Below are 12,497 nucleotides of genomic sequence, written 5' to 3'. Positions count from 1 at the left end.
AAAGATTTAATTTGATTAAATTTTTTTTCTAGAAATCCAATTTGATGCAAATTTTTTCAAGAATTCAATTTTATTCCCTTTACAAATTTAAGGAGCAAAAGGTTATTTAAGCCTTTTAAAATTAAAAAATGGGATACAACCGAAAACTGCCTATAGTAGGTCAAAAGCTCCTTAAGGTTGCACAACTTTTTGTGTTTTGTGTGTGACACTATTTTTAGTGTCTCTTCGTGTGGACAGTTGTCCAACTAACAGCGTAAGGAAAAAATATTTTGTTTTTGTCATGTTTTATCATGTTCTCACGACTCACGAGTCCTAGGTTGAGCTTGTGCAAGTTGTGCTTTTAGTTTGAGCTAGCCTTCATTCACCCTTGACTCTTGTCTTGGTTAATAAATGCTTTGCGAGTTTTCCCTTATTTGTGCAATTCATTGACAGATGTCACATTTCTGGGTAAATAAACTACTATAAAATCTTGCATTCCCCTTGCCCCTCGCTCAAGTCATTTCCTTTCTCTTACTTTCCTCGTAGAGAAAAAGAATAAAACCATAGATTTTTAGTTTCTGCTCAAAAGTCATACTCATTATCTGGGATTTCGTTTCTCTTCAGTCGCCTTCGAAGGTACGAACTTTACAAAAATCTTTATCTGGGTTCTGCTAGATTCTACTCATTCATGAATTTGATAATGTGGGCATCTTGTACTTGTTTGTAGTAATTGTTAGTTTGATATATATCTTGATATATGTCAATAGCGATAGCATCCAATAATTTCTTGAGGTAGATTGCATCATTTGGCTTGTCAAGTAGTCAACTTAACAAAAATCTCTATCTGGGTCTGATTGATTCTACAGAATTTGATAATTTGGATGTGTTATATTGAGAATTCGAGTGCGAGTTAGAGTCTCAGATTAGTTGAGAATAGGTGAGATAAAGACAATATATGATATGTGACTCATAAACCCAAATCCTCAAGGTTTTAGATAAAAATGGGGCGTCTAAATCTCTTGGTGGTGTTCGGTGTTGGCCCATCGGTGCAGGTTCTCCTGCTTTGGCTCTCTCGGACTCCGCAACAAGCGTTATCAGAGCCGATGGTTGTGTGACGATAATGACGGCTTTGATATCACATGTTGTAAATAAAAATTCTACTAGATCCATGCTAGGATATGATATAGAATATCTTATACATGTTTATGCCTATATGGTAGTTCTTAATATATTCTAATAGCAATAGTATTCATTAATTTGTTGAAGTAGATTGTATTTGAAGTCAAACTTATTTTGATCTGTTTCTCATAAAGAGGTTCTGAGTTTGTAATTGGTTCTTCCTTTTTTGAATAGATCATATCAATTGAAGCAATGGGGGGCCATATGAGCAAGACCCCTGAAACATCTTCTGGTAACAACCTTAATACTGATATGGCTACTGAACTGAGGTCATATGAGGCTGCCTGCGAGCTTGACTCTGATTTGAATTCCTTTGACACCAACCTTCAAGCTCAAACGAATCAGGCCATCAACACTCAAGCAGTTGGAGTTGAATTTCGGTCCCTTTCGTTTGATTCTCTCAAACAAGTTGTTGAAAGCCTTCTTGAGATGAATCAGGAAGTTGTCAAGGTAATATTAGATTGTAAGAAAGATATATGCAAGAGTCAAGAACTTTTAGAGCTTGTAGAGGAGTACTTTGAAAGTAGCATGCAAAATGTAGGGAAAGTCAATTGCATATTCTCACGGCTCTCCAACAGTTTGAAGAAGAAACAGGGTTGGGAGAGAACCGCTACGCGAGGACATTACAGGAACTGAAGAATTTCAAGGCTGCTGGTGGCAGCCCTTTCACTGGGGAATTTTTCCAAATATATCAATCTGTTTATAATCAGCAAATAGTCATGCTTGAGAAGCTGCAACTCGGTAAAAACAAGAATGATGAGAAACTAAAGCAAGTTAATATTTGGAGGAAGGTTTCGTGCACCATATCTGTAGCCACAATTGCTGCTGTCTTGATCGGCTCAGTTGTAGCTGCAGCCATTGCTTCTCCTCATGTTGCTGCTGCTCTAGCTTCTGTCACTGCAATCCCAATTGGTTCAATGGGAAAGTGGATTGACTCCCTCTTGCAGAACTATGAAAATGCACTGAAAGGACTTAAGGAAGTAACTATCTCAATTCATGTTGGCACCTATGTTGCTAGAAAGGATTTAGACAACATCCGCGTTCTCATTAATCGGCTGGAAGTTGATATTGAGTCTCTACAAAAGAATGTGGATTTTGCCATTGAGGAAGAAGAAGACGCGGTGAAGGTTGCAATAGAGGCAATCCAAAAGAAGTTAGGGATTTTTATGAAAAACGTTGAAGATTTAGGAGTTCAAGCTGGTACATGTAGCCGTGATATTAGAAGGGCAAAGACTGTGGTTCTACAAAAAATCTTAAAGCTTCCCCAAAACTGAAGACATTTTTCTGTATTGTCAGTTGTAACAGTTTGTTTTAGAATTCATCTGTTCCTGATTCTTTTGAAAATTCAGGATTTTCAGTTATCATGGATCCTGGCAAACTTGGTTTTATGTTGTAGACAGTAGAACTCTGCTGTGCTTTATTCACTTGGTATGTAGAGGAAGCTAGAACTTTTCATTCTTTTCAGACACTTGGGGGTGCTGGTGTTTGTAATTATATTTTGTAAGATTTATGTGTGTTTTAACATCTTGTTTGATGGTTAAAGCAATATCTGAGTCTTTATGAAACTTGACATGATGATTGATTGCTTTTCATCTTTACTACTTGGTACATAAAGTGAAGCTCCTCACAATCAAAATAATAGAAAAATTACTTCTTCTTCACTATTTTTTTAAGAATAGAACATCTAGACATCTTACATTCCTTGTATAATGATGTTCTTTTCCGGATGAAGCATCCTTGTTTTTTCCATCCATTTTTCTAGCTCAAATTTAGAACCCTGCTATCTCTTTTTTAACAAATCCTAATGAGGACTCAATCATATAACAACAAACAAAACGTAGGAAAACGGAGAAACATGGAAGTAACAATGATATTTAGTTATATACACACCTTATTTTTTAAACACTTCATTTCCACCTATTTTTGTTTATATCTCTCTCCTCTTATCATCTATATCACATCTCATACTTTCTCTATCTTACTTTTTCTTTTCTTCCTATCTCTCTCCTCATTCCACCTCTTCCATCTCTTTTAGAGGTGTGTAAGTAACATTTTCCACACGGAAGTGAGTTATTGATAATGAAGTTGATAACCACCTGGAGTCCTGGACTGAACATGTATGGCAAATTCCGCGAGTTTCCTCAATCATGTGAGAAGAAGAAATGTTTGTGTTTTGATAGGTATCGTGAGTTCATGACCATTCGGAGTAATTAACCAATAGCTAATCATAACAAGATCCAACAATCAAAGTACTTATAATAATACCCAATTGGTATCCGATCCGATCACAGTGGTTAAAAATTTCAATTTGAACCACTAGGTTGAAAGTTCAACTTTTAGGAGTCGCATTCTTATAAAGACTTTTGGTTTTCACTACGACCTCGGTGGTAACCCTCGGTATATAAAAGTCATGATAACGCGATGGTTATGGCCCTTGGTTTGACCGCTGCTATAGGTTTCCACAACCCATTGGTGGTAACCCTTGGTATGAATCATGACAACACGATGGTTATGGCTCCTGTAAGAGGTACACCCTAGTCTTTACATGTTGATATCTTCACAGATAGGTTTAGGCCCCGTTTGAAAACACAGCTTAATTAAGTGCTTATGGTCATAAACGCTTATGATATAAACGCTTATTCATAAGCTATTTTATATTTTTATTGAAATAAATAAGGCAAACTTAAAAATGATGTTTGTGTTTTAAACAGTAGCATGCCCCCCAATAGTAACCAATAGTAAGGAGCTAAGATGCCAAGTCATGTATTTGACCAGTACATTTTATGTTTTAAATTTGGGTCCCTAAACTTTTTAATTTTTGCATTTTGTCCCCCAACTATTTATATATCTGAATTATTTTTGAAATTAAAAAAATTAAATTAAACCTAAAAGTTCCAGCCACAACTGTTCATCTCTGCGCCACATTCCTTTGCTCAAAAGTTCCAGCCGCAACCTCCATCACCGCCGCCCACTCTTCCTCTTCCAACTTCATTTTTGAGCACATGCCTCCTTGATTTCCAAATTACTGAAAAATAGGGTCTATGTAGAAATTATGTTTCTTTAAATATACATCACCAATAGATGTTGACACCTGCAACACCAAATGGTGCTCCTGATCATGATAGCATATTGCCTCGCAGTGAGGTATGGCCCGACATGGTGAACTACAATATATAATAGTATCAGTTTTTATGCAACAAATCCTATCTCCAGTTACGACTATTTTTATCATTTTGGTTTGACTAAGAGATCAATCATTCAATTTTCCAGAAGAAAAAAAAACGAAAACTCTAATCAGGAGTAGCGCTCCTACGGTTGTAAGCGAGTGCCATTGGAACAACACCTCTCATTAGACCAGCCTGGCTAAGCATGACGACACCACGACAAAGCACGACGGCATGCCAGAGAAGAAGATGAACACGACATAGAAAGATGAAACACCGAGCAATTGAGGAAGAAAGTTTAGGTTAACAAATTTTCCCCAAACTTGAAATGTTTAATTAATTTTAATCAATTTGAAAACCAAAAAATATTTATTACCGTTACTAAACGTCATTTTTACAATTACTGGCAGTTTTTTACCGTTACTAAACGTCATTTTTCCTCAAAGAGACTAAAATTAAACTCGCTTACAAACTCAATAACTATTGGACTAACGACCATTAACCCTTAATTTTAATACAACGGATTTTTTTTAGAAGAAACCATTATATTAATTCTCTAATGTTTAGGAAAAATAATTTCTACAAAATGACTATAACTTATAATAGTTAAAATCATCTTTCTATTTAAATTTAATGAAACAAAATGAGAGATACATTGAGAGGAGTAAATCAAAATCGAAATAGCATCAGTAGCTCCGCCTGACACAATTTCACACATTTTCTTCAGGTGTTTTTTTTCATTTGTTTCTCCTTTTCTCCATTTATTCCTGCATTTCTCGCTTTCTTCATCAAAATTATGTTAGAAGTTTCACTTTTCATCTCCCACCCCACTGTGAAAATAAAGAAATGTTTGAATTGATTTGAAGGGTTTTTATGTCACTAAGTTCTTGGTTTGTCGTGTTAAGTATGTTTGATTATGTTATGCTCTATTAGTGTGTCAGACCATGTTCATTGTTTTCTATGCGGTTTGACTCAAATTCATTCATATGAAAATCAACAACAGCGTCACTCACATGTTTCTTACAAGCTTGAATTGAGATTTAACTGTGGAAATAAGTATCCCAAGACATTTGAAACAAATAAATAAATTTGAATGTATCTATGTTATGTGAAACAAAGTTAACTTTTAACAGTAAACCTGACTAAAATTGCATCCTGATACTATAAATATGACTCAAAAACATTAAATGATGTTAAAGGCAAAGATAGTTAACAAATGCAGAGACCACAATGTACACTAGTCTAGACAAGGCTATTCTCTATCATGTCTGATTTTATAGTATCACCATTCCATCAAATTTCCCCAAGTATTATCTGTATAGAACAAATAGATTATGAATTTCCAAAGCATGCACAACACGAGTACTATACCACATTCATGCCGGTGGAAAGAACCTCCACAATGTTTGCTTAATACAAAAACAGAGAAAACCAGAGCTTAAACCTAATTTTCTGTGACAATTGGATCAGCTCTAAGAACTTGAATCGGAGTCTCCTTATTGAATTTAAGGGATTTGGCTTTCGTTTAGAATCTGAAAATTCTGTAGTAGAGCTGTCTTTGCTGTTCTTTAGACACTTTGGCTTCAAAGAAATGTTAGAAATTTCAGGGGCACTTAGTCATCCCAAGACAACATTTGAAATAGGGCCACTTTCTTGGCCTATTATTGGTGTTCTGTTCATGGATTTTTAAAGGTGTTTCTTTGTTAAACATGCAGAGAGATTGGCATGCCTTGGGGTGTATCATCATTCTATACACTGCCACCGTAAAAGTAGAGCATCATCAAGTTTGGGAAGAACTTATGGCATGGTTAGAGCAAACGTGAAGCCACTTCCGCAGTAAACTCTGATTGATGCAGCTTCATTCAGATCATACCCGAGACTTACTGTATCAGGACTGATCCTGTCACAAGTATCTCCCAAGCCAAGTTGACCATGCTCACCCCAACCCCATGTCTTTACTTCTCCATTCTCTATAAATAAGTAAGAAAGTATGCTTAAATAGATGAAGAAAATAAATTATAATGGTTTTAAACTATCAAAAGTATGCTTAAAAGTTCAGTTGTCCTCAAAAGTAAAATTAGATACCAGAGAAGATGAATAAAACATGAAAAGTAGTCAGAAAAGGCAAATAAACACATAAAGCATGAGTCAGGTTGCAAGTATGAGTGTGGGTGCATGACAATTCAGTCACTGTATTCACTGATGTTGAAATTGCTAGATGACTCTAGATTTGAAAACAGAACATTATCTGAAAGCTTATCAGAAAACTCAACATTTCCATCATCCATATTTTGTTTCTTTACCTTGAACCAAAGTTAGCTGCAATCTACCAAAAGAAGCACATACTGATGGATAGACAAACTGAAAATGAAAATGAAATTGAAAGAAAAAACAAAGAAATGAAGAATCCAAATATATCAGATATATGACAAGACAAACTGGTACCAGGACCTATTATGGAATATATTCAAAGAATTGAATTTGAAGCATATACCTAGAACAAAAACAGTAAAAAAAATCATTTGAGGACTCCTAAACCAGGAACATATATGACTGAACAATTGGTCATAGGGTGAAGTCAAATTTCATGCTCAAATTTAGATGTTTGGGGGGTTTGGGGCTGTAAATATTCTCAAAGCAGCTTAATTAATTGAAGAAACTAAAGGAAACAATAATATGAGGAGGAAGAGAGAATCCAAGTTCAAGTGGAGGCAAGACGACAGAGCATAATATATAGCAGCAAAAAAAAATTCATTTACGAATCATATGAAAGAGCCAATAAAGAAGCATGAGAGTGGGATAATTCATCTGATTTCTTATTAAATTAGAGATGAATGATGAGAGAATTCATTTATCAGATGACAACCATGAGCATGATGGTTTTAGAGTGGTTTCTAGAATGTCTAGCTTTTAGCTCTGAGAAATTACCTGAGCATCCAAAACACCATATGTTGCATATGAGTCTGGTGATGTAAGGGAGGAGCTCCTTGACTATTGATGTATGTGTGCCAGATTGCAAGATGGGGAAAATCTTCTCCCATTCCATAGGCAGTCACTCTCCTTCGAAGTACCACCTCGCTCCGGTTTTGATGGCCACACCCAGCCATCAAAACCCCACCTTATCACCACCAAAACACGAGAGTAATAGGTTATGAACAAAAAGCTTTGAATGTGGTTAGATCAGTGGTTACTGTTGGCAACTATGATAATGTAATGGACTGGGAATTCAAGCCATGTTAGAAGTCCCACATTGGCTAGAGATAGAGCATAGATAGCCTTTATAAGGGTAGTGCAAACCTTAACTCTTGAGCTAGCTTTTGTGGTTGAGTATAGGCCTCCCGATTTCTAATATGGTATCAGAGCCTATTCTAGATCCATTTGTTGTTTGTTGTGGAGACTTCCCATATTCGGGGCACCCGTTGTTGTTGATCCCACGTTCCAGGTTGTTCAGTCCTGGACGTGAGGGGGTGTGTTAGAAGTCCCACATTGGCTAAAGATAGAGCATAGATAGCCTTTATAAGGGTAGTGCAAACCTTAACTCCTGAGCTAGCTTTTGTGGTTGAGTATAGGTCTCCCGATTTCTAATAAGCCAAATGGTTCAATTAAATCTGCGGTATGTTCTGTTTCCTTACATTACATGTTACTTTTAATCATATTAAGGTAGTGGATATTAAGCACACAGATGAGATAAATGAGGATCAACATGGAACTTTGGTGTCAGAACAGAGCATTGGTGTTTACCATGACTATTATTACATTTAGGGTTAATGGTCAAATTGGTCCCTGTGTTTGTAGTCAATTTTGATTTTAGTCCCTCCTCGGAAAAAACTTGCCGATATCTCCCTGCAGTTACAAGCATTTTGGTACTAGTCCTCGCCGGAGGGCGGAGCTCCGGCGATAGTGCCCAGTGGCAGCCCAGAGCTGACGTGGCTTTATCCACATCATTTTTATTTAAATTTTAATTTCCATATATTTATTTTCGAATTAAAATAACAAATAGAAACTGAAAAAAATTCAAAAATTGAAATTAGTTTCACTAGAAAGAAAGATAAAAAAGAACCTAAAAACTACAAAAAACGATAAAAAAAAATGATGTGGATAAAGCCACGTCAGCTCTGGCATGATATTGGGCACTCTCGCCGGAGCTCCGTCCTCCGGCGAGGACTAATACCAAAATGCTTGCAACTGCAGGGAGATATCGGCAAGTTTTTTCCGGGGAGGGACTAAAATCAAAATTGACTACAAACACAGGGACCAATTTGACCATTAACCCTTACATTTACATATACCATCTTGATCTTGATGCAGATAGTGTGGATAATTCCTTTGTCAAGACCAACTTAAAGACTGTGGAAGTCACAGACAACAGTTCCAAGAGAAAGAGCTATTGGACAATTGATACTCAAAATGTTAAGACTGAATCTGATGCAAAAATAAAGCTTGGGTTTAGCCCTTCTGAGCTAGCAGTGGTGAATCCTAACAAAAAGACCACCACAGGAAATGAAGTAGGGTACCGTTTGGTTCTAGGTGGGATTAAATAGATGAAGTAGAAAAGTTATAAGGGTTTTAAACTATAAAAAAGTATGCTCAAAAGTTCAGTTTTTCTTCAAAAGTAACATTAGATATAAGAGAAGATGAAAAAAAAACATGAAAAGTAGTCAGAAAAGTGGTGAAAAGGTAAATAAAGTTGATTATCACCAACTAAAATAACATAAAGTAACCACATAATAAGCTTAAAATAGACCTTCATTACATGGGAGAAAAACCCTTATGTGAATAGTGGAAAAAATGCTTCCCCTTTGTAGTAGTTATAGATTTTCATAATTTAATATTAAGTCTTAAAACTATCCCATATTATAAAATAAATTTAAATTGTCAAATTTTCCATGAACACTTACAAAATATAAAAAAAAAGGAACTTGATCAATGATTTTCCCATTTTTTTTGGAACATAATCATTTTCTCTAACTAAAAAATATGTATCATAGATCAAATGATTATTAATCTCAATACTTAATTTCATAATTTTTTATTTCTATTATTTAGACACACAATTATTAATTTCGTATCATATATCAAATTAATAATAATCTCAATACTTAATTTCATAATTTTTTATTTCTATTATTTAGGCCTACAATTATCTATACTATCAATATTTTTTTTTGAATACTCTATACTATCAATATTAATATCCACATAATAAATATTAACAAATATCATCTATTAAAAGAATTATTACATAGAGATAAAAATAAACAATATGAAATTATTTCCATCAAACTCAACCAAAGTAAATACAAACAAAAAATAACTTTTGAAGCATAACCTAATAAATTTTAAAACTTCAATTTAAACCAAATAAAAAAACCAAAAAAGTAACAAAAAAGGTTCCTTATCGTGCACCTCAGCAACATTTATGAAAAACCCTAATGTGAATAGTAGCAAAAATGCTACACATTTGTAGTATGTATAGATTAGGTACATATTTATTGCAAGTTAGTGAAAAACGATTGGAAAAGAGGAAAAAATAAAATGAATTAGGTCCCACCGAGATTTGAACTCGGGTTACTGGATTCAGAGTCCAATGTCCTGACCACTAGACCATGGGACCGAGTTGATGCTGACAATTTTGTAACGTTTTTATTTAGCTATTGTTCCGCAAGTTTAAACCAAACATACTTTGTTTTCCTGTGTTTCAAAATTTCGAAATAAACAACAATTCTGCTTTAGAAGACTACAAACAAAACCGAAAATGAGAGAAACTTTTTCTAAAACAATCATACATAATTTGGTCTGATCTAACTACAACCTCCACTTAGGCAATTCTGTCCAAACCGAGTAGAATTTTTATGGACAATAAAACTGATGTTTCGAAATGGAATAGGGATTTCTATGAACATGTTTGGTATTAGTAAAATATTATTTTAAAAATTTGGTATTTATTTAACAACTTCGTCCTTATAGTATTTTTTTTGGTTACTTGAGTCCTTATAGTATGAGCACATAAGCCAATATTTTATTTAATTCTTTTTTACCCTTTGACTAAAATTTTTAAAAAGAAATCCTACTTGATTAAAATAGTAAACTCTCTAACTTTTAACTGAAAGGTTTTTAAAACTTAAAAAAATTGCTACATCAATTTAGTATATGAATAAATATTAATATTTTTTTACAAAAAAAAATCATTTTTTTTCATTCATAATGAATTGCATTTTAATTATCCTCTTTAACTTTTCAAGTAACAAAAAGCTTCAGTTTGCATAAGACAATGAGAGAAGGGTAGATGACACGACCGACACAGACACTGAAGTTAAATAGCCTACAAGGCACATATATAAAGTTCCCAACTTTTTCTATGCCTTAAAATGTAACTATGAAAAAGAAAAAGAAAAATAGCGACAAAATTGAAGAACTTAACAAACTAGAAGGAAGTTGAAGATCCTAGCGAGAAGTGATTCATGCGTCCTTGAATAAACGTCTACGAAGATTTTCAAAGGTAAATGCTTCATAAAGATGACAAGAGTTGGAGGAAGGCTAAGATGATTTTTCACTTCCACAGAGAGGGAAAAGACGACCTTTCGCACTCTGCAATACATCATTGCACCATCTTTAGAAAACCATGTTGAATCAATCCTCTCCACTCCAAAAGTCACACACACATGCACTTACTTTATCGACCGCTAAACCTTGGTGATACACATGTCTTGAAACTTTAAAGCGTCATGGTCGATATAAAAGGCAAAACCATACAACAGAGGAATTTGACCTATATCATCCCGGACGCATGCATTGAAACCTTAAAGTGCATCTTCGATCACAAGTATACTCACTAGGGAAAACTCTTCATGTTCGCACTATCTTCCAAGCTTAATCCTTATTTCTCCCTTAGCTTTACTTACTTAATCGTCCAAGTGCTTTGCAGGTACCCACCTCTAGTTCCCACATGATCGTCAAATATGAAAAGAAGAAGTCCCTTTCACATAGGAGCGGCCTAATGAAGCATCCATTCCTCACAACCATACTTTCAAAAACCGATTTTCTTGAAAGCTTAAGCTATTGGGCAAGGGCCCATTTTGCTTGAAGCGTGAACAATGCACAAGCTCACCTACTATGTGTTGATATTCAACTTTCAAGTAGAAGAATTGGGGCCCGAAAGGTTCAAACTTTAGACCACTTAGTCATAGAGGCTCTATTACCATGCAAAAAATCAATTACCCCACGTCTTTACTCAAGTTCAGTAAAGACGCTTGCCTTAAAGTTTTAAAGCTCATCTCAGATCAGAGTAGACCTCATGGACCAGGCTAAACATCTCATTGCATCGGGCCAGAGACTATCTCTGATCTTTACACTCCATGCATCCTAATATCTCAGATACTTAGAGTGGGAGAAACTGTTACAAAATAAAAAGATAGACCAAGTACTCTGGGCTAATATTAACAATGTCCTACACATTTGAGAATAATGTTTTAATTGAGGAAATATATACTATTACTTGATAGTATATGTTATATCTTAACATATATTTCTCATATCTTCACATGATTTCGTCTATGTTTGTTACACCCTAGGAGATACTACTCGAATCTTCATAGTTATTTTCTGCTTCATTAACACATATTTAACATTATTTTGTATTTTATATGCTTCAAATAAGTGTTATGTTATTCACACATAGGTGCACTTGAAGGAATGACACCTTATATGTAACGCCCCGACTTTCAGGTGTAACACCCCGATTTCCGGGTGTCACTTTAGTAACTCAAAAATAAAATAAGGCGGAAAAGCAGGTATTTTTTTTCGTTATGTTTAAATAAAAAGACTTGTCGAAATAAAGACTCAACCCAATCGCGATTAACAACGATTAATATACAATATAAGCACAGCCCTCGCTGCAACCAAAAACATCGCCACGAGTGTCCTCAAGTGGCGGAAAGTAACATCAAGTAATTGAAAGTAGTGCCCGCAGGCAAATAAGTGCAACTCATAGATAGAGTCATAAGTTTTATAAATACAGTCCTCCAAGAAAGTAAGTCAGCTCAAAACGGCCTCCAAAAGACCTCTTACGTCCGACAAACTCCCTGTGATCCTCATGGAAGAGAACCACACAAAAAGCTAATAGTCGGGGACCTACCCTGCCCCAAAATAAGAAATGACAATCGGAGCTATGACAAC

At 35.0% G+C, this 12,497-nt stretch overlaps 1 protein-coding gene, 1 non-coding gene and 1 pseudogene across 2 annotated transcripts; 1 reads left to right on the top strand and 2 right to left on the bottom strand.

Moving 5' to 3' along the window:
- Nucleotides 1-1,350: 1,350 nt before the first annotated feature.
- On the top strand, nt 1,351-2,757 carry LOC130735199 (UPF0496 protein At4g34320-like; annotated as a pseudogene).
- Nucleotides 2,758-5,632: 2,875 nt separating this feature from the next.
- Nucleotides 5,633-7,505, bottom strand: LOC130735198 (uncharacterized). The gene is made up of 2 exons (XM_057587280.1): nt 7,251-7,505; nt 5,633-6,292 (listed from the first exon to the last, which is right to left on the bottom strand). Exons 1-2 carry the CDS (start codon nt 7,366-7,368, stop codon nt 6,120-6,122), a joined length of 291 nt encoding a protein of 96 aa, XP_057443263.1. The 5' UTR covers nt 7,369-7,505; the 3' UTR covers nt 5,633-6,119.
- Nucleotides 7,506-9,864: 2,359 nt separating this feature from the next.
- TRNAQ-CUG (transfer RNA glutamine (anticodon CUG)) lies at nt 9,865-9,936 on the bottom strand. The gene has a single exon. It is a non-coding gene; the product is annotated as a tRNA-Gln (tRNA).
- Between the last annotated feature and the right edge of the window lie 2,561 nt (nt 9,937-12,497).

Source organism: Lotus japonicus, chromosome 2 (genome assembly GCF_012489685.1).
Source record: "Lotus japonicus ecotype B-129 chromosome 2, LjGifu_v1.2".
Lineage (NCBI taxonomy): Eukaryota > Viridiplantae > Streptophyta > Magnoliopsida > Fabales > Fabaceae > Lotus > Lotus japonicus.
The sequence above is the reverse complement of the archived record's forward strand: the minus strand, read 5'-3'. Positions and strand labels throughout refer to the sequence as shown.

Excerpts from the sequence above, each read along its gene's own strand:
- LOC130735198 (XM_057587280.1), bottom strand. The coding sequence starts at position 7,368 with ATGGAATGGGAGAAGATTTTCCCCATCTTGCAATCTGGCACACATACA. Across the intron at positions 6,293-7,250 it reads ATGGTGTTTTGGATGCTCAG|AGAATGGAGAAGTAAAGACA; the intron begins GTAATTTCTCAG and ends ACTTATTTATAG.